Source organism: Misgurnus anguillicaudatus, unplaced genomic scaffold, assembly GCF_027580225.2.
Source record: "Misgurnus anguillicaudatus unplaced genomic scaffold, ASM2758022v2 HiC_scaffold_31, whole genome shotgun sequence".
In the NCBI taxonomy this organism is placed as follows: domain Eukaryota; kingdom Metazoa; phylum Chordata; class Actinopteri; order Cypriniformes; family Cobitidae; genus Misgurnus; species Misgurnus anguillicaudatus.
Genome location: NW_027395281.1, coordinates 3,281,547 through 3,309,456, shown reverse-complemented (window position 1 = coordinate 3,309,456; position 27,910 = coordinate 3,281,547). Strand labels below are relative to the sequence as shown.

At 36.7% G+C, this 27,910-nt stretch overlaps 1 protein-coding gene and 1 pseudogene across 31 annotated transcripts in view; one reads left to right on the top strand and one right to left on the bottom strand.

Moving 5' to 3' along the window:
* LOC129453021 (uncharacterized) overlaps nucleotides 1-27,910 on the bottom strand; it is a 234,820-nt gene that overhangs the window by 70,046 nt on the left and 136,864 nt on the right. For 25 of the 31 annotated variants that reach the window (XM_073865319.1, XM_073865305.1, XM_073865313.1 and 22 more), the window contains 18 exons: nucleotides 21,751-21,924; nucleotides 21,316-21,489; nucleotides 18,689-18,862; nucleotides 18,130-18,303; nucleotides 14,245-14,418; nucleotides 12,041-12,214; nucleotides 11,268-11,441; nucleotides 9,191-9,364; nucleotides 8,950-9,111; nucleotides 8,416-8,589; nucleotides 7,980-8,153; nucleotides 6,533-6,706; nucleotides 5,971-6,144; nucleotides 4,408-4,581; nucleotides 4,155-4,316; nucleotides 1,495-1,668; nucleotides 689-862; nucleotides 421-582 (listed from right to left, as the gene is read on the bottom strand). In XM_073865319.1, coding sequence (XP_073721420.1) covers nucleotides 421-582; nucleotides 689-862; nucleotides 1,495-1,668; nucleotides 4,155-4,316; nucleotides 4,408-4,581; nucleotides 5,971-6,144; nucleotides 6,533-6,706; nucleotides 7,980-8,153; nucleotides 8,416-8,589; nucleotides 8,950-9,111; nucleotides 9,191-9,364; nucleotides 11,268-11,441; nucleotides 12,041-12,214; nucleotides 14,245-14,418; nucleotides 18,130-18,303; nucleotides 18,689-18,862; nucleotides 21,316-21,489; nucleotides 21,751-21,924 — 3,096 coding nt within the window. The remainder of the gene's footprint in view (nucleotides 1-420; nucleotides 583-688; nucleotides 863-1,494; nucleotides 1,669-4,154; nucleotides 4,317-4,407; nucleotides 4,582-5,970; nucleotides 6,145-6,532; nucleotides 6,707-7,979; nucleotides 8,154-8,415; nucleotides 8,590-8,949; nucleotides 9,112-9,190; nucleotides 9,365-11,267; nucleotides 11,442-12,040; nucleotides 12,215-14,244; nucleotides 14,419-18,129; nucleotides 18,304-18,688; nucleotides 18,863-21,315; nucleotides 21,490-21,750; nucleotides 21,925-27,910) is intronic. The other 6 variants (XM_073865314.1, XM_073865324.1, XM_073865315.1 and 3 more) reach the window with 5 other exon arrangements.
* LOC141363059 (5S ribosomal RNA) lies at nucleotides 4,911-5,027 on the top strand (annotated as a pseudogene).

Sequence of the window (27,910 nt, the reverse complement as noted above, 5' to 3'; positions counted from 1 at the left end):
TATCGCTTTAATGTAGTGAGCTCCTCTTATGGTTATAAAAGTTAATTTTTCATAGTTCATATTGCATGGTGATCTTATAGTCCACTTGAAAATATGATACAGTGTTCAGTTTTTTAGTTGCAAGCCTCTATATCATACTGTATTATAAGTTAACAGTTAAATTTAGTCCTGACATCCATCCTGCTGTAAATAAATGTACAGTACACTCACCTGTGAACATGTGCAACAAAATCTTGGAGTACGTTAATATCATTAACATATAACACAATAAAATTGCTTATATATATACTGTAGGTTTACAGTACATGTGATCGGCTGCACAACCACAATGAGCTAAAACACAAATCAATGTCAAAGATAGACTTATTGCAGAATCATTATCTGTAAAAGAAGATGATGTGATGCTAGATGTTTTCTTACTTGAGTATCTGTAGTTGACATTGAGGATTCTTGAGTTGATCACAGATCTGTTTGACTCCTGAATCCATCAGACGACTGTTGTTCATCTCAATCTCTTTCACACAGGAGAGAAGAGCAGCTACAGCTGAACATTGTTTCTCTGTCAGCATACAATCATTCAGTCTAAACAGAACAAACAACATCATCATCATCATCATCACCATCATCATCATCATCATCATCATCTGACAGTCTGTACTATACTGTACTGTATGAAAAGTCAACTCACATGATTTTCTTCACTTTACTATGAGAGTCCATCAATAGAGCTGATAGTTTTTCTCCATCCAGATCTCCCAGTTTATTATCACTCAGATTCAGTTCTTTTACCAGTAATGGATCAACATCAAGAACTTGATTCAGATAAACACAAGCTTCTTCTGCAGCATCACTCTTCAATAATCTACAGACAGAAAAGAAAGTCACATTAGTCTGTTTTTCCTGCCTTTCTTGTTTTATAGTCAAGGTGCATTCCAAATATATTGATACATATATATATATATATATATATATATATATATATATATATATATATATATATATATATATATATATATATATATATATACATACACAATAAAAACAAATTTTTATTATTTGTGATCAGCACAATAAAGAAACTTTATAAATGTAAATGAAGAAAAAAAGTGTATGTTAACTGTTATTATACTATTGATGGTAAAAAATATATTAAATTAATATTCCACTTTCATAAAAAATCCAGATAATTTTCTCACCCCCATGTGAGGTCCAATAAAGTCTATTGAGAAAGTGAGAAAAATCTTGAAATGTTTTCCCCCAAAAAACGTAATTTCTTCTCAACTGAACAAAGAAAGACATCAACATCTTTGATGGCATAGGGGTGAGTAAATTATCTGATTTTTTTTTTGAAAGTGAAAGTAATCCTTTTATATTATTGATACAATCTGAAAGTAAATCTTAAACTTTTGAGAATGATGTGGTACTAATAAAATTCCTCTGATCTTTTAAGTGCATTTCAGTGTCTGATGTTTCAATATTTAAAGCTGTGATCACCTGACTTTCTTCAGTGCACATTTGGGATTCTGTGATAAATCATAGATGTGTTTGACTCCTGATTCTCCAGGATCATTTCCACTGAGATCCAGCTCTATCAGATGTGATGGGTTTGATCTTATAGCTCTAGACAAAGCAACATAACCTGCTTCTCCAATACTGCAGTCTGAGAGTCTAGAGAAAGTACAAAAACATTTGTTATTTTAAAATGATCTTTATAAACATTGCTCTATTCTTTAGAGGTAAAATGGTGTTCAAAACTTTTATCAATTTAAAAAGTCAATATCAGGGCCGTGCAGAGACGTTTGGAGGGGCAGGTGCTTAAAGTATAAAAAGGCACATACCTTACTAACACACATGCACACAATGCAAACAAATACAAAGGCAAAACAGAAAGGAAAAGACAATTTTAAGTGTTATAATAGTAATTTAAAGTATGAATAGTTTTTTAGTCAAATAACAAAGACTGGACTCCTCAAAGCCTGTGAATTGCCTCCCCCCCCTCAAACAACAAGAAGTGAGTGAACATGTATGCATCATTGCTTATATTGTATGTTTTGTATAAACATTTTCTGTAGCTAAAGTTACTTGCATCTAACGTTCTAGAGAGGTTACACACTGCAATATAATCCAAAGCTGTGCATGCTCTCGTTACATCATTCTTGTAAAATAATATGTAGCATACCTCTTCGGTCAATGCGGACTCGAGTGTATCCTCCTGTACTGTGCACTGTGCTGTGGTAAGAGGTCAATAAATCATCCTGTGACTCATTTTTTTTACGGCTAAATTATTATTAATTAATATGACTAATAATTAGATTAAATGGCCTTTTGTAAAGAAAGTGCCAAAAATGCCACTTTGGCCCTCCAGGTTCAAAGGGACAGGAGCTCAGGACCCCCCCTCACATGCCTGGCCCATATATATGGTAATCTTTATATACTAAAGGTACAATTAATCAATAATTATTATGTAAGTTAAATACAATCATGCACATTCTTAAATTACAAAGTTCACTAATTACTGTGTACAAGTTTTAAGACACGTTTAAGTTTTCACCTGACATAAATGCAGCAAGATCTCAAAAATGTATGACATTAGAAACCTTTTATATAAGCCATACAAAACAGGCCTCATCTGTACAGACTCTATTCAACATCAAACAAACTATAACACACATTACATAGAGGTTTAAAGGTCAATTATAAAATCATTTTACATTTATGTTAAATGAAAACAGCAGTCATGGCCTAGTGGTTAGAGAGTTCCCAGTTTGAGGCTCCTGACCGGCAGGTTGCGACTGTGGTGCCTTGAGCAAGCTTAGCCCTAATTGCTCCATGTGCACTGGTATAGCTGTCTACTGCTCTGTGCGTGCACCCACTACTCACTGAGATGGGTTAAATGCACAAGTCACATCGATCTGGATTTTTTTCATCACAAAATCTGGATTTCCGTGCAAGCCAACTGCTCTTGCTCATCTCCACACTGGATCTACTCACCATTTATTAGTGGTTAAATGCGTCATAAAACTCAAAGTTTGGTTCATATAATGTTTTTCCAGTTACAGATTGGATATTTTTTCTATCAGAAAAATAGGGGCTACTGTCGCATTAAGAGCGAGTTCTGCAGGGAGCCTCATATAGACTAATGTCACAAATCCAATTCCAACATGGTAATCCAAGAATACACGTCGAGATTGTTTTGTGTCTATGTGTCATAAAACAACATGAAAAGACATGGACATTTTGTGTGCATTGTCATAAATGCGACCCTCTGTATGCAAGCTTCTTAGTGTGTGCTTCTGTACGTAGCCTGGGAGTATAGAAATACTCAGTCCATACCTCTAATGTTGGGGATATATTTTGTCATAGCAATCCTTGACAATGATATATAAGTTACCATGAGCTTCAGTAAGCTTTGTAACAGCATAGCATCTCCTCCATTAGCTTTCCCCTCCTATCTCCTCTTCTCTGCCTTTTCTGACTTGTTCTTGTCGAGGGTTTAAGACATCACATTTAAGGTTACCGTATTTTTCGGTCTATAGGCCATGTTTGTTTTCATAACTTGGCTGGTGCTGCGTTTTACAGTCAGGTGCGCCTTGTAAGTCAGCATGAATTAATTTTGACATTAATGAGGCAAGAGACATCCGCCATATGCTGCTCCTGTATTTATGTAATTCAATGGATTCAGTAATGTGGAATGATGAGTATGCGAACTTCATGCTAGTTGGCTTGTTCTGTTAATTTAGCCTATTCAACCTTTCAGGTAAGTTCTGTATGCTGGTTTATCATTTAAATAACTGATAATAATACTTTAACGTACAGATATCTATTCAGCCTGCTGTTCTGTCTGCTATTGTTTAGTTGAATAACTTACCTTTCCAGATTAAATGTCTGTTCTTCGGCTTGGATTTTGTGAAATAATTTTCTAAATAAACGTGACGTATAGTCCACTGTGACTTATATATGTTATTTCGTCTTAATGACACATTTTTGAATGATGCGGCTTACTCCGGTGCGGCTTATAGTCCGGAAAGTACGGAAAGCGAGCGTGCATTCAAATGCTATTTAAATAACTGATGCCCAAATTACAAACAACATAAATACCAAACCTGTATGATTGAAAATGAGTGTAGATAATGTGATGCTAGATGTTTCCTTACTTGAGTATCTGTAGTTGACATTGACGATTCTTGAGTTTATCACAGATCTGTTTGACTCCTGAATCCATCAGACGACTGTTGTTCATCTCAATCTCTTTCACACAGGAGAGAAGAGCAGCTACAGCTGAACATTGTTTCTCTGTCAGCTCACAATCATTCAGTCTAAACAGAAGAAACATCATCATCATCATCATCATCTACTAATACATCTGACAGTCTGTACTATACTGTACTGTATGAAGAGTCAACTCACATGATTTTCTTCACTTTACTATGAGAGTCCATCAATAGAGCTGAGAGTTTCTCTCCATCCAGATCTCCCAGTTTATTATCACTCAGATTCAGTTCTTTTACCAGTAATGGATGAACATCAAGAACTTGATTCAGATGAGCACAAGCTTCTTCTGCAGCACGACTCTTCACAAATCTACAGACACAACAACATCACTTTACATCACATCATATTGTTATTGTGTTATACTCCATCTATTGGTCCAGTGATGTATTATGTTTAATGACTAAGGGGTGATTTCCCAGACAGGGCTTATCCTAGTCCCAGACTATAATGCATGTTTGAGCTGCCTAATTTAAAAACATCTTGCAAATACCAGTGTCATTGCCATGCCAGTGTCATTGTTTTGTCTCAAGATGCACAATGGTATTGTTTACTGGGAAAAACTACTTAAATGTCCTAATAAAACTAAGACCTAGTCCTGGATTAATCTAAACCATGTCTGGGAAACTGTGCCAAACTGTTTCAGCAGCCATATCACCCTGTAGCCCAATACAGCTTGCCCACTGAAGCTAAGCAGGGTTGAGCCTGGGCAGTACTTGGATGGGAGACCACCTGGGAAAACCAGGTTGCTGCTGGTAGAGGTGCTCACCCTGTGGTCTGTGTGAGTCCTAACACCCCAGTATAGTGATGGGGACACTATAATGTCAAAAGGCACCGTCTTTTGAATGAGATGTTAAACTGAGGTCCTGACTCTCTGTGGTCATTAAAAATAACAGGATGTCATTCGGAAAAAAAAGAGTAGGGGTGTGCCCCGGCATCCTGGCCAAACTTGCCCATTGGCCTACTTATCATCCCCATATATACTAAATGGTGATATCACTCTATCTCCTCTCCACTAATAAGCTGGTGTGTGGTGGGTGTTCTGGCGCAATATGGCTGCCGTCACATCATCCAGGTGGATGCTGCACATTGGTGGTGGTTGAGGAGATTCCCCATTCATATGTAAAGCGCTATATAAATGTAACAAATTATAAGTTTCACTGCAGTAAATGTGTTAGGGTTCACATTTGTGTCTTAATTGTTTAATTGTGACCCCCTCCTGGCAAATTGAGTAAAGTTCTGTACTTTATTTTCTCATTCCTGCATTCCTAAAACTGAAAGCAAAACATCAGAGGCATGCCCAATGTACTCGCATACTTTGTATTAGGTTTAGAATTTAGCCTGGTACACCTCTCAGAAAATAAGATAAAAAAATTGATAATTTTAGATGTTTAATTACCATTTGAAGCATTTGGGATAGCTAGACAGGGGCTTAATGTACTTATTTCTATGAAAACAGCAAATACAACCAAAATTGACTTTTGCCTATAGCTCATAATTAGACCAAGTGCATTTATATTCTTTTAGACATGATGGGTCACAATTTATTTTCTTTATAAAACATAACTTGTTGTAAGTGATCCCTGCATTCTAATTGAAATTTTCATTCTATAAAAAATCTTTTTTGTCAGCTTGACCAAGTTTCATATACCTGACATCACTTTTGTGTCTGATGTGTTAACATTTTAAAGCTGTGATCACCTGACAGTGTTGAGTGTACATTTTGGATCTTGTATTAAATCATAGATGAGTTTGACTCCTGATTCTCCAGGATCATTTCCACTGAGATCCAGCTCTGTCAGATGTGATGGGTTTGATCTCACAGCTGAACATAGAGCAACATAACCTTCTTCTCCAATACTGCAGTCTGAGAGACTAGGAAATGAAGAAAAGGTTCGTCATTAGCCATGGAATTGGTGGAGAAACATTTTTTCCAACCCTAAAGTTCAAAAGTTAAAAACACAAACATAAGTAAAACTTTGAACACTTGTTGGCAGTAGAGGAGTTTAAGATCTCTGGTGTTAATCAAATGGTCTCTTCATCTGTGTGCCACGTTTCATTATTTTTTTAAATTAAGTGGTTTCAAAGCCAGTGCATAGCATACAACAGAGGTCAAAACGTGAATTAATTTTTTTTACGAAGTCAGAATGTGCCAACCGTCAAATAAGAATGAAAATGCTGCATCAACATCAACAGATTTTATTTCTCATGAAAATTATTATAATTAATTAGATATTTGCACATTTATATAAAAAAGCAGTACCTGAGTGTCTGTAGTTTGCATAGTGAATTTGTCAACAGATGAGAGATCTTCTTCATTCCTGAATCTTCAAGTTTATTTCCACTCAGATCCAGATGTCTTATATGTGAAGGATTTGAATTAAAACCTAACATCAGGTCAGCACAACCCTCAGATGTAATACAGCTGTTATTCAACCTAAACAGAAAGAAAACAAACGACAAAATAAACATCTACTGATCACAGTCAACTAAAGCCCTATTTGGACGGGATAAGTTTTTGTAATGATCAGTCTTGTCTTGGATTTCCCCTGACCATGTGTCTCATTTTGAAGTTCTGTATTTATTGGTCCTTGTTCTTAATTGTAGGTGTATCTTGTTAACTCATGTGTATGTAGAGGGTATGCATTGACTTCACGTTTCCACATGACCATGCCTGAGCTCGCTGGTTGAGTGGCAAAACATTTAGCAAAATGGCTGCAAAAGGCACGGTTTAAACATTTAAAACATTGTGATACACGTAGCACAAAACATGCAACAGCATCTCAACGCATCCAAAACAACCCCAGATAACAGAGGTGTGTTTGACATCATGTGCGCTGTGATGACTGTTCGGTTTATGACATTAACTCATTCCCCACCATTTTTTTAAGTTGCCCGCTAGCATTTGTTGTGCGTCATTGGCAGGGAAATCTTTTCTCTTAATTGATGAGATGACTCATCAATGGCAGGGAATGAGTTAATAACTGCAAGGAAGATTTAAAAGCAAATTAGTAGTTCTGTCTAGGCAAGGTTTAGTTGGAGGTGATGATCCTTCATCCATAGTGAGATGTCCCTCAAGCATGCTGAGATTCAGGCAGAAACTGTTGGACTGTTTGATCATCCGACAAATGTGTGTCATCCGCAGTGGTAAGAAAAGCCATGTTTCCAAATGATAGAACCCAGGGATGTCATGTATATAAAAAAGAGCAGTGGTCCAAGCACTGAGCCTTGAGGTACCCTGGGACTGAGACAATGGGGTTCGGAGACGTCACCTCTTCAGGATACTCTAAATAACCTGTCTGAGAGGTATAGTAGCTCCGTTCCAGGAACACCCATAGCTTTGTGGGGGATGAGGTGAGTATGTGATATTAGGAGCAGTCTGCTCTCCAGTTGCTCTCTGCTTATTGACCTATGCGATGGGAATGATTTCAAACACACCAAAACAGCCATAAACCCATAATACAATGAACTCTAGTACGCATATATTCCAGTTTTCTTCAAAACAATCAGATCTTTTAATGACGTAAGTGTACTCAGGTAAAGATCAAAAAGCATGCTGGATTTTCAGACCTCTACAATCGTACTTGGGTACAGTTAGATCCAGTTTAGTATAATGCGAGTAAGCCCTAAATCTTCATCATGAGAGTCTTCATCAGAATCAGATGTCACACAATGTAAGATGAAATGTAAAAGAGTATTGTAATACTTACATGAGTGTGTTGAGTCTACAGTGTTTATCCTTCAATAGATCACAGATCTGTTTCACTCTTGTGTTGTTTAGTTTATGATCATTCAGATTCAGTTCTCTCTGGAGTAAAGGATTTATACCAAGAGTTTTAGTCAGATACTCAACAGCTTTCACTGCAGAAGAACTTTTCAATAACCTGAAAAAAACAGAAAGTGAAATTTAATTTAATTAAACGTGATTCAAATACAATACAATTAAAATGCAAAAAAAAAAATGTTGCTTTAGGGTACAAGAGCATTGGTGATGAAAAATATTTAGAAATAAACTATTAAAAAATATATTGAATCACTTTGTCAATTTTGGTGTAACAATAGATTATGTTAATATTTTACCAAAATAATAACTATATAATTGTTGTATATACATGTTTTATTTTGTATTGTTTTAACATGACTCACCTGACAGTCTTCAGTGCACATTTGGAATCTTGTATTAAATCATAGATGTGTTTGACTCCTGATTCTCCAGGATCATTTCCACTGAGATCCAGCTCTATCAGATGTGATGGGTTTGATCTCACAGCTGAACATAAAGCAACATAACCTTCTTCTCCAATACTGCAATCAGATAGTCTAGAGAAAAAAAATCAAGGATGCTTTTTTGAATTGCGCCCTCACAACAATTTGGCAAAGAAGTTTAATATATTCACAGTAGGAAATTTATCATGGAACATGATCTTTACATAATATCCTAATGATTTTTGGCACAAAATACAAATCTATAATTTTGACCCACAATATATTTTTGGCTATTGCTACAAATATACAAGTGCAACTTATGATTGGTTTTGTGGTTCAGGGTCACATTTGAACTAACAGTACTGATGAGATATGATTTTCAATGTAAAGACACAAATACAAACTGTTAGTATATACTTATTCTTATGATTGTTGTATTTGATGATGTATATGTGCTGATAGATGTTTCCTTACTTGAGTATCTGTAGTTGACATTGAGGTTTCTTGAGTTCATCACAGATCTGTTTAACTCCTGAATCCATCAGACGACTGTTGTTCATCTCAATCTCTTTCACACAGGAGAGAAGAGCAGCTACAGCTGAACATTGTTTCTCTGTCAGCTCACAATCATTCAGTCTAAACAGAGGAAACAACATCATCATCATCATCATCTGACAGTCTGTACTATACTGTACTGTATGAAGAGTCAACTCACATGATTTTCTTCACTTTACTATGAGAGTCCATCAATAGAGCTGAGAGTTTCTCTCCATCCAGATCTCCCAGTTTATTATCACTCAGATTCAGTTCTTTAACCAGTAATGGATGAACATCAAGAACTTCATTCAGATAAACACAAGCTTCTTCTGCAGCATCACTCTTCACAAATCTACAAACACAACAACATCACTTTACATCTCAACATCATATTGTTTTTGTGTTATACTCAATATATTGGTCCAGTGGTGTATGAAGTTAAATGGTTCAAGTGTCAATGCAATAAATGAAGAATGAAGAAAACTGCTGGATGTTTAAAAGAGAGTCTGATGGCAAATCAATCTCTGAGGTCTGGATTGTCCCCAATTCTAATCCTAAGTATGGGATCCGTGCACCCCTACTGTTAAACAGTATTAAATCTAGTTTAGAGAAATGTGTCTGAATAACTAAGAAAAAAATGTCTTACACATGTCAGAAGCAAAATTAGTCAAAACCATTGACTGTAAAAAAAAAATATGGACTTGATGTCTGTGAGATCACCCATAGATGTGAAAAAAGCTTATTTGAAGCCCAAAGCTGGCAAAGCAGGGTGTCACTCGCGTATAACCAAAAATGGGCAAAAAGACATGCCGTGGGTAAAGCTAATGTGCCTGTTTGCTGAAACCAACCTGCCTAGCTCGCCCCAAAAAATTATGCAGAAATTTAAGGCTTAATATAATTTAATGGGATGTGTTACAAAAAATATAAACATGTATTTCCGCTGTGAAATCGGGCATTTCAACATGGGGGGTCTATGGGATTGACTCCCTTTTGGAGCCAGCATCTAGCAGCCAGTCGATGAATTGCAGTTTAAGGGCCAGATTTACTAAACGGGGCAAATTAGTGTGAGAGCTCAATTCCAAAAAAGTGCAAATGGGAGTTGTAATATATGTGTGTTATTTACTAAAAAGGCACACAGACAAACAGCTGATTTTCAAAATGATCAATGCAATATACCAAGAGCAGAGCAAATTAGTTCAGGGTCACAAATAAGCAGAGCTGATGAGGTTCCAGTTGCATAAAGCACCTTAAGTGTAATTTTCCCTTAAGGAAATAATTTTCTATTTCCAGCTCTGGTTCTTTTGTCTGATTTATATATTGTATTTTCATATATATATATATATATATATATTTTTTTTTTTTTTCAGCTATAAGACTCTTTCAGACAGTTATTTTGGTAAATTAACACGAATTTACCAGAATGACTTTAGTAGTGAATATAAAAATGTGCTGTTCACACAAAAAATGTTGTTTTTTTCGTTATACCAGTAAGATAACATTCACACATCAGTACACATCAAGCTGTTAGCAAGTTCTGATGCCATACATGCTGAAACCAGTAATCCTATTCTATTCTATTGTGTGCGTGTGTGTGTGTGTGTGTGTGTGCGTGTGTGTGTTTGCGTGTGTGTGTGTGTACCTGGTAATTATCACGTTGTGGGGACCAATTGTCCCCATAAAGATAGGAATACCAGTGTTTTTGTGACCTTGTGGGGACATTTTGATGTCCGCATGAGGAAACATGCTTATAAATCAAACAGAATGATGTTTATTGAAAATGTGAAGTAGTAGAAGGGTTTCTGTGATGGTTGGGGTTAGGGAATGGGGTAGGTAAGGGGAATAGAATATACAGTTTATGTGGTATAAAATGCATTACGTCTATGGAATGTCCCCACAAAACATGGAAACCAGAATGTGTGTGAGTGTGTGTGTGTGTGTGTGTGTGTGTGTGTGTGTGTGTGTGTGTGTGTGTGTGTGTGTGTGTGTGTGTGTGTGTGTGTGTGTGTGTGTGTGTGTGTGAAAGACTATAGACCTGATGATGGCTTAGGCCGAAACGCGTCTGTGTGGACATGTGATAAATTAATCGTTGAAATTATATTTTGAGAGTGCAGTTTTTCCTTTTTTATCTTGACACTTTTTTATTACTCGCACCCATAAACTACTAGGGAGTTGAGCGTGTCTGTTCTCAATATTATTTAAAGACTATAGACCTCACATTTGTGTCTGTTGTGTTAATATTTTAAAGCTGTGGTCACCTGACTTTCTTCAGTGCACAGTTTTGATCTTGTATTAAATCATGGATGAGTTTGACTCCTGATTCTCCAGGATCATTTCCACTGAGATCCAGCTCTGTCAGATGTGATGGGTTTGATTTCACAGCTTTAGACAAAGATTCATAACCACCTTCTTCAATACTACAGTCTGAGAGTCTGGAAATAATAAAAAAACTTTTTAAAGGGTTTTGTTTTATTCATGCCAAAATTAACATTATAAATAAACACTGAAATCAAAACCTATTTAGAAATAAATGATGTCAAGTACTATTGTTAATATTAACCTTTTAAGCATCACCCCACCCTACTGAGTTAAATCTACACTCTTGGAGCTTTCAAACAATATACAGTTTGTCACGATTAGATAAGAATTCATTTGTAAACATTGAAGTAAATGTAGTTGTCCGGCTGGTGGGACAGTGACATTTAGCAGAAAATAAATTTTTTGAGGCACACTGTCTTCATAAATGAATCAATTACTCTCCCTACATATTTATTTTATAAAACACTGTTGAAATGTCTATTCTGGAGGCTTAGACCTTTCCAACAATACATAGTTTGTAGTGATAGATTAAAATTTACATTAACAATATTAATGCAAACTTAGGTGTCCCGTATTCGGGACGGTGAGGCTTAACAGTTTTTTAAACATACTGGCAATATAAAATCTCAACCTAAAACAATCTAACAGAAGATCATAAATTATTTTATTATTATTTTATTTCATTGTAAAGTACAATAATGTAAACACATACTTTAGTTTTTCCAGTCTACATTGTGGATTTGTCAACAGATCAGAGATCATCTTCATTCCTGAGTCTTCAAGTTTATTTCCACTCAGATCCAGATGTCTTATATGTGAAGGATTTGAATTAAAAGCTGACATCAGATCAGCACAAACTTCTGCTGTAATACAGCTGTTATTCAACCTAAAGAGAAAGAAAACAAAATAAATATTAGGGCTGCACGATTTGGGTAATTTTTCCCATTGCGATTATTGATGCTAATATTGCGGTGTGCGGTTGCGATTATAATAAAAGGTATCATGAGTCAACTTGATGGGTTTTAAAGAAAATCCACACAGAGTTTAGTGATAATGATAAAATGTGTAAAACTAGAAATGTTTTCGAATTGCCACGTGATGTAGCAACTGCTCAGTGTCAGTAATCCTAAATACATCCTTACAACAGACGTAGAGGTTTTTTTTAGCTACTAGATCACTGTCAATCTCCTCTGCATCCATCTTCGCTCTGGTATTTCCGCGCTGTGCACACACAAGTGACGACGCAAGCCACACACTTGCATGCCACACGTGCACTGCCTTTTTTGTTCGTTTTTCTTTCTTTTTTTAAACAGCAAGGAAAATCATCAAACTGTTATCAGAAAGTTTGTGTAAACAAGTCCACACATTTATTTATTTAATATAATTGCAACATTTTGCTGTCACATAATCGCACAGGCTGACATCGCGATTGCAATGCGATTAATTGTGCAGCACTAATAAATATAAATGTTTTTTCCCAGTAAATTCAGACAACAAACATTGTCTATGAAAAAGAGAATCATCTATGACACATGATAATTATTCCCACACACATGTGCCCATGCACATCATGAACAGACAGAGAGACACAACGCTGCGCTTGCTGTAGTTTTTATCTCTCCATGCCTCATCTATGCTAACCCCCCAGTCACATTAGCTACAAGAGACAGAGCGACAGGCTACCATTAATTTTAATGGAAGTGGCCGTTTGCCAGCGACGAGCTCGCTGCTGCGTGAGCAAGAAGGGGCCAAAATAGACAAGCAGGCTATTGTATGCAAATGCTGAGCGATGTGACAAAGCGACTGCAAATCGGAGTGAAGGAGCAGCGTGACGTAGGTCTGTGGTCGAGTCTGAGAAAATAATTCAAGATGGCGGAAAATGCGTATTTATGTATCTGATAAGTTTGGCATTTTATCTAATATATTTTGTTACTTTTATCAAGAAATAAATACTTTAAAATCCAAAAACACCGTTCTTGTAACTTAACAATACCTCTAAAGTGACTTTTGATACCGCTTTTAGAAACTAGCCAAGGAACGCCCATCAAGGGAGTGCGTGTCGCTCGGTGTCGTTCACTTTTGTAGCTAATGTGACTTTAGGTTAAGTGCTAACACAGATTACTTCAACTCTTACACTCAGTGCTGAATATTTAATTCATACGGAGCCGTCTCATGACATGGTAAAACTTTTTATTTAAATCGTGCCCACGAATTAGCAATTCGTTCTCACGAATTGTTAAATCGTGCCCACGTTTTAGTAATTCGTTCCCTCGTTTAAGCTAAATCGTGCCCACGTTTTATTAATTCGTTCCCTCGTTTAAGCTAAATCGTGCCCACGTTTTAGTAATTCGTTCCCTCGATTAAGCTAAATCGTGCCCACGTTTTATTAATTCGTTCCCTCGTTTAAGCTAAATCGTGCCCACGTTTTAGTAATTCGTTCCCTCGTTTAAGCTAAATCGTGCCCACGTTTTATTAATTCGTTCCCTCGTTTAAGCTAAATCGTGCCCACGTTTTAGTAATTCGTTCCCTCGATTAAGCTAAATCGTGCCCACGTTTTATTAATTCGTTCCCTCGTTTAAGCTAAATCATGCCCACGTTTTAGTAATTCGTTACCTCGTTTAAGCTAAATCGTGGTCAAGTTTTATTAACTCGTTCCCTCGTTTAAGTTAAATCGAGGCCACGTTTTATTAATTAGTGCCCAGAATTTCATTTAAACCATCGGGACATTAACACAATGCTAACACATCTATTAAAAGATCAGATTCACTTTAGACATTATTAATGACGCATACTAAATGCAGTTTTATAAATTCCTGCCAAGAATTTCATTAAAATCATCGGAACAGTGACGCTTATCGCAGCTCAAGGCATTAATACATTGCTATTAAGGATCTAAAAGAGTATTGTAATACTTACATGAGTGTATTGAGTCTACAGTGTTTATCCATCAGTAGATCACAGATCTGTTTCACTCTTGTGTTGTTTAGTTTATGATCATTCAGATTCAGTTCTCTCTGGAGTAAAGGATTTATACCAAGAGTTTCACTCAGATACTTGAAGACTTCAGCTGCAGAAGAACTTTTCAATAACCTGAAGAAAACACAAAGTGAAATTAGACTAAACTTGATTTATGATAAATATTGAAAATTCCACAAGCTGCAATCTGTAACTCTTTATCGCCATCTCTGTTTAAAACACAAAGCTCAGATACTTGTGAAGTTACCTTACATAATAATAGTAATAATAATAATAATAATAACTAGGTGGGTACATTTTCTGAAGAAAATGTGAAGTGGTGCTCGCCATGGTAACATCCACCAGTGAGTCTGAGTCACAAGTAAAACAATCCAATGTCTCTACGATGTTCTAATGCAGACATACAGGCTTTGTTTATTCTGTTGCTGTGGTACTGTATTTGGTTGCTAGGGAGTGAAGTGGCATTGACCAGTGATTATACTCCAAGCCACAAGTAAACAATCCAACCCCCATGTCTATACAAAGTTCTGATACAGAGATATTGGTTTTGGTAATTCTGTTGCTAGGGTACTGTCTTTGGTTGCTAGGGAGTGGCTTGGCAATGGCCAGTGATAATACTCCAAGGTTACTTGCCAGCATGGATGATATAAACCAACCCCAGCGGCGTCGCTAGACCCTTTTTACTGGGGCACGTGCCCCAGTGTAAATCTTTCGTGCCCCTGTGTAAATCTCAAGTTTACATTTTAGCAGTTAACTAGTATATTCCTTTACAAAGACAATCGCGGCAAAACGGATCTATATGCAATATAGACGCATGCACGCCCCAATTCAAGTCCACGCCCCCATTCATGTCCGTACGCTACTGTTTTGCCGTGCGCAGCCGCATACAAAGTACACGCGATTGAGTTGGTTTATGAAAACATGACGAGACTAAAGTAAGTTTATTATTTTCACCCGATCATTGACGCATGTGATGGACATCAGAAATGTTTTGTGCAAAGCAGGAAAAGGGAAGCAAAAATGAGAGATGATGAGTTTAAGGGAGTAAAGACACATAACATCTTACCCTGTCAGGGCGCAAACATTCGAGGAAAAATCTCAGGAAAACCTCTGTCAATAGTCTATAAAGTTGCATTGTTCACATACAAAAACTGTGTTATACTGTATTTTCAGATATGAAATTAATATTTAGTTCACTAGCTCACAGTTAGCAGTAACTAAGATAGATTTTTTAGTAGCAGTCATAAAATGAAAATATTCTTAAAAATAAGCTATTAATCATTGTTATGTAAAATGCAAATGTGCCCAATACAGCTTGCCCACTGAAGCTAAGCAGGGTTGAGCCTAGTCAGTACTTGGATGGGAGACCACCTGGGAAAACCAGGTTGCTGCTGGTAGAGGTGCTCACCCTGTGGTCTGTGTGAGTCCTAACACCCCAGTATAGTGATGGGGACACTATAATGTCAAAAAGCACCGTTTTTGAAATGAGATGTTAAACTGAGGTCCTGACTCTCTGTGGTCATTAAAAATAACAGGATGTCATTCGGAAAAAAAGAGTAGGGGTGTGCCCCGGCATCCTGGCCAAACTTGCCCATTGGCCTACTTATCATCCCCATATATACTAAATGGTGATATCACTCTATCTCCTCTCCACTAATAAGTTGGTGTGTGGTGGGTGTAGGACAGGTGGACAAGTTTTGTTTTTGGAGCTGGACCATAAAACAATAAAAAACACATTCTGTGTCTATTTTTGAGAGACCTGTTGTCTCTCTCCACAGGGGTCACGGATACCCAGGAACTGATCTGTATTTCACCCCCTCTCTCTTCTACTTTAAGGTTTTGGTTACTGGAAATATACTAAACACATGTAACATTGGGTATATCATATGTTGTGATGCTACAAAGGGTTCATCTTCATGTTTGGTGTTGTTTTAAAGGTCATGGTGCGATGGTTAAAAAGGTCTAATTTCTATAATGCTAAGAGAAAGTATATCAAAGTTTAAAACTTAAGACATAATCTGTACTCCTGTGATGGGTGTCAACTCATGAGGAGATCTAGATCACAGATGGTTAACAGTCCCATTTGGTGCTCCTTTAGGTCACGAGAACCGACCAACCAAATCCTGATTTGAGATGTTACTATTCTTTGTCTCATTCTGTGTATATAAGGTGGCTTGGCAAGAGACTCTGGGAAGTATTCTTTAGCAAGAATCTTCCCCACACTTTGGGTGTGTGTATTCAGACATTATGGAAGTATTCTTTAGTAAGAAACTTCCCCACACTTTGTGTGTGTGTATTCAAACATTATGGGAGAAATCTTTAACAGAATCTTCTTACACCATTTTGGGTATATTATATTCATGATGGAAGTACTCTGTAGCCAGAGTGTCTATTGCCAGGTATGACTTTGTAACTTTTGCAACTGTTGATCATTTTAATTAATTGGAATTGAATCAAATTCTGTATGATATTGTTTAATTTATGTTTGAAGCTGAAACCTGCCTGGTATAATAAATTGTTACATTTGATTCATCTGAATTCTTCAGAAATTGTATTGATTTATTTTAATTCTTTCAGAAATTATTATTTCCAGTAGATTAGAAGGAGTCTGGTATTACCGCAAAATAAGTATGTCAGGATATGATCACACTGGTGTTTTGATGTTGAATGGAGCATGGAGCGCATTCACCAGGACTCTCAGATTTATGTCTATCACCTGCCTTAGCAAGTTGCATGATCGTGACTAAAGTAACTATTTTTATGATCGGAGCAAGCATGGGGCGGCCAGACATAAAAATATTAGTTTACCCGGTAACCTCTGACTAAGATCAGAACTGGCAATTTTGTGTCCGTGAGATGTACGCAAACGGCCGGCGTATGCTCTGTGCGATACCGGGTCCCTAATGAACGAATAACTAAGACTATGGGAATGAATAAATAATCAAACATCTAAATTATGATCAACAGATAATTGGAATAATGCACAAAATTCTTAGTATATTAAATTGGAGTCAGATTATAATTTAAACACAGAGATCAAAGACATTAATTTAATCATGATATGGAATTATTCTTCTAGAAGCGCTGAGGAAGGAACGAACACGAGACCCCTTCACCCACTCCACTTGTATCTGTCGTTGGGCTTGTGGGTGGTACCTTACAGGGTGTTCTGGCGCAATATGGCTGCTGTCACATCATCCAGGTGGATGCTTCACATTGGTGGTGGTTGAGGAGATTCCCCCATTCATATGTAAAACGCTTTGAGTGCTTCAGAAAAGCGCTATATAAATGTAACAAATTATAAGTTTCACTGCAGTAAATGTGTTAGGGTTCACATTTGTGTCTTAATTGTTTAATTGTGACCCCCTCCTGGCAAATTGAGTAAAGTTCTGCACTTTATTTTCTCATTCCTGCATTCCTAAAACTGAAAGCAAAACATCAGAGGCATGCCCAATGTACTCGCATACTTTGTATTAGGTTTAGAATTTAGCCTGGTACACCTCTCAGAAAATAAGATAAAAATTGATAATTTTAGATGTTTAATTACCATTTGAAGCATTTGGGATAGCTAGACAGGGGCTTAATGTACTTATTTCTATGAAAACAGCAAATACAACCAAAATTGACTTTTGCCTATAGCTCATAATTAGACCAAGTGCATTTATGTTCTTTTAGACATGATGGGTCACAATTTATTTTCTTTATAAAACATAACTTGTAAGTGATCCCTGCATTCTAATTAAATTTTTTGTCAGCTTGACCAAGTTTCATATACCTGACATCACTTTTGTGTCTGATGTGTTAACATTTTAAAGCTGTGATCACCTGACAGTGTTGAGTGCACATTTTGGATCTTGTATTAAATCATAGATGAGTTTGACTCCTGATTCTCCAGGATCATTTCCACTGAGATCCAGCTCTGTCAGATGTGATGGGTTTGATCTCACAGCTGAACATAAAGCAACATAACCTTCTTCTCCAATACTGCAGTCTGAGAGACTAGGAAATGAAGAAAAGGTTCGTCATTAGCCATGGAATTTGTGGAGAAACATTTTTTCCAACCCTAAAGTTCAAAAGTTGAAAACACAAACATAAGTAAAACTTTGAACACTTGTTGGCAGTAGAGGAGTTTAAGATCTCTGGTGTTAATCAAACGGTCTCTTCATCTGTGTGCCACGTCTCATTATTTTTTTAAATTAAGTGGTTTCAAAGCCAGTGCATAGCATACAACAGAGGTCAAAACGTGAATTAATTTTTTTTACGAAGTCAGAATGTGCCAACCGTCAAATAAGAATGAAAATGCATCAACATCAACAGATTTTATTTCTCATGAAAATTATTATAATTAATTAGATATTTGCACATTTATATAAAAAAGCAGTACCTGAGTTTCTGTAGTTTGCATAGTGAATTTGTCAACAGATGAGAGATCTTCTTCATTCCTGAGTCTTCAAGTTTATTTCCACTCAGATCCAGATGTCTTATATGTGAAGGATTTGAATTAAAACCTAACATCAGGTCAGCACAACCCTCAGATGTAATACAGCTGTTATTCAACCTAAACAGAAAGAAAACAAACGACAAAATAAACATCTACTGATCACAGTCAACTAAAGCCCTATTTGGACGGGATAAGTTTTTGTAATGATCAGTCTTGTCTTGGATTTCCCCTGACCATGTGTCTCATTTTGAAGTTCTGTATTTATTGGTCCTTGTTCTTAATTGTAGGTGTATCTTGTTAACTCATGTGTATGTAGAGCAGGGGTCTTCAACGTTTGTTGTGTCAGGGACCCCTTAAATGAGAGAGGCATGGAGCAGGGACCCCCTAATACTAAATGTGTAAAACAGAGATATTTAAGTAAGCAGTAAGGTACGAGAGGCTGCCTTTTTCGTATTAGGCACAACGCAAAGTGTAATAAAGTACAACTGATGACCAATCAGAATCAAGGACTGGAACTGTTTTATAAATAGAAACAAACCATATTGTCACACAGCCATACTATATTAACATGCATATTTTTTTGTTAAAATAGATTTTGTTTTTGTATTAATATAATAATAACAATAATAATAATAACAATAATGATAATAATATAATAATATTTTAAGGTATTTGCAGTGTAATATATTTTCATTTTACTGTGAATTGGACAAGGGCTTTCAGTTTATAAAGATGAATGATCATGGTGAATAGCACAAAGACTCTCTATTCTGGTGGGGATAGAGGTTGTGCTACTTTATAATTCTGAGGTCTGTTGCTTTTCTCGTGTATCATCATTGTCATGAGTTTGAGTAACGCAGGTTTATTTTCTGCATAGCTTCATATCAGACTCAGGAGAACAACATGCAATGAGTCCGAGCGCATCTCTTTGGGGCAACTTTTTGAAAGACGGATTTCAACCTGACTATGAATCTGGCACAAAGCACCATCACGGCACGCGCTTCATTCATTTTTAAAATCGAGCAATAGTTTTGTCACAGTTTAAAATGCAGACGCGGTGTGGTGTCATTTGCCTGTTGAATTAGCGCTTTAAATTTGAACCGCGTGAAACAGCCGTCCAAGTTCAGAAATATAGATGACACATCATGTCGCAATGATTCTAAAATGACATTCTGAAAGAAAGACACACATAAGATTTACCTGTTTTATGTTGACTTTTCTGTCGTTACTGCTGCTTCCTGAGTGGACATTTATAATCTTTATATATTTTATTTTGGTCCGCTGGCTAAACTGAACGTGCGCCTTCAAACCTATGCGGCCACGCACGTGCACAACTTAAAGGGGACATGTAACGTTTTGTACATATAATTTACGTTTTTAACCAAAAAAATAGCCTGTCGTTAAACATCATTTGGCGGACCCCCTGAAGTTCCGTCACGGACCCCCTTGGGGCCGCGGACCCCCGGTTGAAGACCCATGATGTAGAGGGTATGCATTGACTTCACGTTTCCACATGACCATGCCTGAGCTCGCTGGATGAGTGGCAAAACATTTAGCAAAATAGCTGCAAAAGGCACGGTTTAAACATTTAAAACATTCTGATACACGTAGCACAAAACATGCAACAGCATCTCAACGCATCCCAAACAACCCCAGATAACAGAAGTGTGTTTGACATCATGTGCGCTGTGATGACTGTTCGGTTTATGACATTAACTCATTCCCCACCATTTTTTTAAGTTGCCCGCTAGCATTTGTTGTGCGTCATTGGCAGGGAAATCTTTTCTCTTAATTGATGAGATGACTCATCAATGGCAGGGAATGAGTTAATAACTGCAAGGAAGATTTAAAAGCAAATTAGTAGTTCTGTCTAGGCAAGGTTTAGTTGGAGGTGATGATCCTTCATCCATAGTGAGATGTCCTTCAGGCATGCTGAGATTCAGGCAGAAACTGTTGGACTGTTTGATCATCCGACAAATGTGTGTCATCCGCAGTGGTAAGAAAAGCCATGTTTCCAAATGATAGAACCCAGGGATGTCATGTATTTAAAAAAGAGCAGTGGTCCAAGCACTGAGCCTTGAGGTACCCTGGTACTGAGACAATGGGGTTCAAAGACGTCACCTCTTCAGGATACTCTAAATAACCTACCTGAGAGGTAAGACCTCACCAAAGTAGCACCGTTCCAGGAACACCCATAGCCTTGTGGGGGATGAGGTGAGTATGTGATATTAGGAGCAGTCTGCTCTCCAGTTGCTCTCTGCTTATTGACCTATGCGATGGGTATGATTTCAAACAGACCAAAACAGCCATAAACCCATAATACAATGAACTCTAGTACGCATATATTCCAGTTTTCTTCAAAACAATCAGATCTTTTAATGACGTAAGTGTACTCAGGTAAAGATCAAAAAGCATGCTGGATTTTCAGACCTCTACAATCGTACTTGGATACAGTTAGATCCAGTTTAGTATAATGTGAGTAAGCCCTAAATCTTCATCATGAGAGTCTTCATCAGAATCAGATGTCACACAATGTAAGATGAAATGTAAAAGAGTATTGTAATACTTACATGAGTGTGTTGAGTCTACAGTGTTTATCCTTCAATAGATCACAGATCTGTTTCACTCTTGTGTTGTTTAGTTTATGATCATTCAGATTCAGATCTCTCTGGAGTAAAGGATTTATACCAAGAGTTTTAGTCAGATACTCAACAGCTTTCACTGCAGAAGAACTTTTCAATAACCTGAAGAAAACAGAAAGTGAAATTTAATTTAATTAAACGTGATTCAAATACAATACAATTAAAATGCAAAAAAAAAATGTTGCTTTAGGGTACAAGAGCATTGGTGATGAAAAATATTTAGAAATAAACTATTAAAAAAAATATTGAATCACTTTGTCAATTTTGGTGTAACAATAGATTATGTTAATATTTTACCAAAATAATAACTATATAATTGTTGTATATACATGTTTTATTTTGTATTGTTTTAACATGACTCACCTGACAGTCTTCAGTGCACATTTGGAATCTTGTATTAAATCATATATGAGTTTAACTCCTGATTCTCCAGGATCATTTCCACTAAGATCGAGCTCTATCAGATGTGATGGGTTTGATCTCACAGCTGAACATAAAGCAACATAACCTTCTTCTCCAATACTGCAATCAGATAGTCTAGAGAAAAAAAATCAAGCATGCTTTTTTGAATTGCGCCCTCACAACAATTTGGCAAAGAAGTTTAATATATTCACAGTAGGAAATTTATCATGGAACATAATCTTTACATAATATCCTAATGATTTTTGGCACAAAATACAAATCTATAATTTTGACCCATACAATATATTTTTGGCTATTGCTACAAATATACAAGTGCAACTTTTTTGATTGGTTTTGTGGTTCCAGGTCACATTTGAACTAACAGTACAGATGTGGCCTTTAAAAATGCGCGTCTCTGAGACCAGAATGCCGCGAGCACTTCCGAAATTCTGCGAGATCCCGCAGAAGGGGGGTTCGGTGGGGGACGCAGGAAATACAAAAACCTGTAGATGGCAGTCGTGTTTCATGTAGGCCATACTGACGACAATTTGTGTGCTTGACTTCATGCTGAGCGTATACTGTATGATATTGAAGTAACATGACACGGAATTTCTGTGTTTAGGCGATAGACTTTGATGTCATACAAATGCAGGCTTTTTTGGCAAACATTTCGTTTTTGGCGAAGTTGTCTTTGCCTGTTACATAAACAGCCACATATGCTTCATAAAAATCCGACCCAAACGCGCATCATTTGTCTTATTTTTTTCCGTGTCCTTACAGTACAAGAGACGTGATGTATGATAACTGAGTCTTATAACAAAATAACTCGCGAAGACCTTTCAAGAGACCGAGCGCATTTACCCAATATCATTAACTAGTTTATCTAATTTTACATTTAGTTCATTTTTGCATCTGAACGTTTTACAAGCTTAACATGGTTGTGTTGCGCTTTTCTGCATTACCGAACAGTAGGAATATAAGTAGAAATATAAGAAAATATAAGGTAAGCGTGTTGAGTGTATTTCCTAATTATAAGCTTTTGGGAAATTGCACCAAAACTAAACGTGCATAAAAACATAAACAAGTCATTTAAATAAGCGAAAAATCTTTTTTTATGAGCTCAAAATTTTGAATATAATGTGCTATTGCAAAAATTGCCCATCTCTAATGAGAATATTCATCTTTAAAGTTGAAGAAACAAAAAAGTAATGTACTGATAAGCATTCGTCAAATATATATATATATATATATATATATATATATAAGGGCACGGATAATGGCTTTAAAACGAATAACGAATTCATCCGAATAGCAGAAAAAATATTCGGCCAGACATAATCAAGTGTTTACAGCTAAATTATAAAGCCCTTAAAGCACGCATAATATGTGTGTGAAGTGAATGAGTGTAATCTATAAAATTACATGAATGAATGACATTTTCTGCGCGTCCCTTATTTAGAAACTCGAGATGTTTTGGAATTAGTTTTAAAACGCTCCTAATATCAAGCTTCTTTTAATCCAACTGTAAAAAATTACCATTTTAGTTTTTTTGTTTTATTTAATTACACAAGACCAGAAAACCTTGATAAAATGCTGCACTCTGATAATAAAATATTCGTTAATAACTCCGTGTCTCCGTGACTTCGGTCACAGATGATCTTTTAATTACTTCAAGTTAAAGCCAGATTCATTGTCAATCTAGGTGAATATAAAATAAACAAGTAAATAGATAAAAATATGAAAATGTAACATTTTAAAAGCAAAATGTATACTGAAGATTATTATGACATGAATTGCAATTAACATAAAAAAAGTTAGTAAATAACAGCTGAAACATTTGAATTACATCTTTCTAATTACCTTGTTTAAAATAATTTTGCTTGTTTTGAACTAAGTCAAAACTGACTTTTAAATAATAGAGCATACTGTTATTTGAAATTATAAACGAATATCTGATTATTTATTAATTTAGATGAAGAATAATGAGAGAGTTTTTTTTAAACAATTCGTTCTGTTCGCGCAAACGCTGTAGGCTATGGACATATTTAATAATGAGCTTAACAAGTTTTTTGTAATGCTTAATATGCTTTCGTAAATTCTTGCCAAAACAGATTTTTTTTACTATTCTGTCAGTGCAGGTACTTGCGTGTCTGTGCGTTGCGTTTCGGATCTGTCAGTCAGTACGAGTCTTGTTGATCTTAATAACTTTTTAACATAAATCAGTCCCGAACTTTATCTCTCTTAATAACTTTTTAAACATCAAGAAAGTCCTGCATTTTATTTTCAAATTCCTGCATGTTTTTAAACCGAAACCAAGATGTCAGACATGACATGCATCTTAGTATTAATCATTTCACTCTCAGAAAACGTATTAGATGTTTAATTAATAGAGTATTTGAAAACATCCCACTCATTTAGACAGAATGGGTCACATATGTAATGTGCTGAAAGACACAATAAACGCTTAAAGCGCTCTCAAGTTCAACGCAGATAGGCACAAGCTGTATGAGGGTTTGAAAATTAGAAGTTTGTTTTCCATGCCTATTATTAATGAGAATCAAGTTATTTGTCTTTTTGATAAAAATGTGTAATATTATTTTTAGTAAATATTTACAGTTATTTAAGTTATAATTATAATAAAAGCAAAAATTCATTTAAAATTGTAAAACATATTTAATGCTAACTTTACTTACAAATTCAGAAAATATTTTTTACAGTGTATAAATAAAACGACATTAAGGAAGTTCATTCCAAATTGTAATGCGTCTAGTAGCAGCTACCAGTGACACAGAAAGTCAAGAAATTAAAAACCACCCACCCCCAGGTCTGCCAATTCTTTGCCAACCCCCAATTCTAATCGCCTCTCAGCGAGCGAATCAAAAGAAAACCGGTTTTTCAAGTTTTGACCAGCGTGTGGCGTTTTAATTCCCAACCTTGCAGTTCCTTTGCTTAAACGCAAATCTAGGCCTACTACGCTGTAAGTTATTTTAAATGAATTTTTATAACTAAAATTAAGTGGATATCGGGTAACTTAATTTGACATATGTCAGTTCACACGCCAAACCAAGCTATTTTTTACGCTGAGAAGTAAAATAGAAGTTTTCCTGCTATACAATTAATAAAGGAGGTGCTGGTATACACAGAGAATTCCTGTCGAGTTTAGCAGTACGGTTTTTAGGTGTGGTCAACTTTACGCAGCGCCGCAAGAGCAGACAAGCAGATGACATCAGAGTACCGCAAGAAATAAGGCGGAGGAGGTTGGTTTCAATCGCTCTCGCGGTACTCTGATGTCATCCACTCATGTTTGAGTCTGTATCAGATGAAAATACAGATTTTGAGGAACAACTTATTGTTTGGAGATTGTCAATGGACGTTTCTTAGTGGTAAGTTTGTTTTTCAGTATGGACCAAAAAGTACCGCGAGAGCAAGTCGAAATGTTACAAAATGGTCCGACTTTACCTTTGCTCTCGCGGTACTCTGATGTCAAACGCCGACCAGTCAGCGCCCCACCATTTAAAGTCGAACACACAAAGCGTCAAGGCCTGGGCCCGGTTTCCCAAAAGTACTATGAATGAACGATTACTCCAGAGCACTCGTAGATCTACGATGATTTTCAAGTGCAACTTAAGTTACGAAGCTTTTGGGAAACAGCCCGTAATTCTAAGATGATTCGTACGATCGTTTTTACGATCTACTTAGCCTTAGGATGCTTTTGGGAAACCCGGCCATGGTCATGACTTGCACATTGTGTGTTGCTTTAGTGTAATATAAAGTGCTCATTTGGTTTGGTGTATTTTGAATGTGGCAGTCATTCTATTAGCCCCAATCAATCACAAATCATCGCTTCTCCTATTTCTTAGTAGGTGAACTTAATCTAATCTGCTGTCATCTGCAGTTATATTTGCAGAGACCAGTTTTCATTAGATTTTAAGAACTTTTTTGCCACTTTTAAAACTGTAAAACTAAATAAAAAATATCATATTATATGCCGAATAAGCATATAAACATATGTTTTCTTGTTCGCTCCACGGGTTTAAACGCCGTTTTTTTCCTAAAGAATAATGTTAAAACTTTATTGGTGGTGGTTGAGAATAATTTATATGGCAAAATAATTTTACCGCAATATAAATGTATCATATTGTTATTCTTAATATAAGAGAATACTCATATATTTTTACAACACTTTTAACTTTAAAACATACATATAAAGATGCTTAGTACAATAGCTTTGCTTCTGACAACAAGTTTCTGTAATAAATCAGTAAATCAATCACAAAATGTTTTGACAGTGCCGAATAAAATTCTTGTCAATTCAAACAAAGCTGAAAGGTGTATAAAACCGCTTGAATTAACAATATCTGAACTGTGCTCTTTTGCATACCTCTACTTTTCTCATGTCTTTCGTTATACCACATTTATCTCTTTAAAATATTGCTACTTTTAGAAATAATTTGTTTGCATTTTTTTGTATACTGCACACTTTATACACTTTATATTTTACCAAACCCTGTTGCTGAAGGAGACAGACCGGAGCTCCGGCAAGGTGTGTTGTGGACCCGAGGAGGCGGAGCTGTGCTCCGGCCCAATTTAACCTATCTTTCTGGTACTTCCACTAACTGAGGTATCCGTACTCCTTTGCTGTCTGCCTGGTATGATTTTATTGGTCATCTAGGAATAATTTTCACTTTATTTTACCTAATGGGGCGCAGCGCAAACCCGTTGGCCTGTGACATCACACTACCGCGAGATCTATTCAAAAGCATACTGTAGGCCTACTGTCTCGCGGTGCTAAGACGTCACATGCCATCCGATCGGTCTGCGTGGCGCCGCAAGATCGTCAAACGAGCGCTGAGCATTGAGTCAAATAAGACAAGCGTCAGAAAATTACCGAGGTCCGGACGGCCATGCCCTTTGTTTTGCCTCCAAATGCAGACAAATAATGTTTTTAGTAAGGCATGTTTGTTAAAACTAATTTTATATTCTATTTAAACTAAGGCTTAGTCCTGGCTTACGCTTATAAAAAACCATCCTACAGCTCCTGAGGGGGTGCTCTCACTATTCACATGTAAATAAAATGGTTAGAAACCGGTTTTTCTGGTTCTCATTGCAGGACTGTGCGGGGGGAGGGCATTCCGTTTTCATGTGGAGACACTTAACAAACACATTTGAAATACACCAAGTTCCAGATTACAACAAACACCAAAACACATCACGTTTGGGAGCAGTGCATGTAGGCCCTACTTGAGTATAATGGTAGAGTATTGTGTTGGACACTATTTCAAATTGTCCTTTTCTCCACACAAATAAAACACTGATGTGCATGTCTATAGATCTTAGAGTCATCATTGCTATCATTTTCACTTTTGTGTTGGGTTAATTCCCTGACCAGACCTCGATCATTTTCTTACGCTTGTCTTATAATTTGACTCAACGCTCAGCGCTCGTGTGGCTTCTTCCTGCACGGCGCAGACCGATCAGCATGTGACGTCTTAGCAGAGGTGGGACAAAGTCATTGTTATGCAAGTCACAAGTTTGCTCTAAGCAGAGACCTCTTGGTGATGTCAAAGTACCGCGAGAGCGATTCAAAGCGGATTTCTCCACGTGATAACTGGAATCGCTCTCGCGGTACTTTGCTGTCACTGGGCTGTGGGGTTTTGTAGCGCCACACCAGTCTGCTCCCCAGTCACTTTCGCGGCGCTATAGTAATTTCATATGCCGATTGGATCGCGCAGTTCGGCAGAAAGTCAAACACACCAAATATATAGCCTAATATGTATATGCATTTCAACCCGCTAAAGTAGCAAGTGTAGCATGCTAATGGAGCGGCGCGGCCGTGTGAATTTTTTGTGAAATGGGTCAGTTGCTGCTGATTCTTGCCATAGCTCCGTTGCCCAAATGTGCACGCATACGGTGCCATGTCATCATTGTGTACAAACAGTTAAAGGATCTATTAAGTTTTAAGATAAAGTCAAAATGAAACCGAGATGACCAATAAAATCAAACCAGTCAGACAGCGGTGCAACACAGAGGTCAGATGCGCAGTTAGTGGTAGTGCAAGAAAGATGTAGCCTAAGTAATCAAACGCTGACTATTATATACAGCAGTTTAATGACGAGAAATG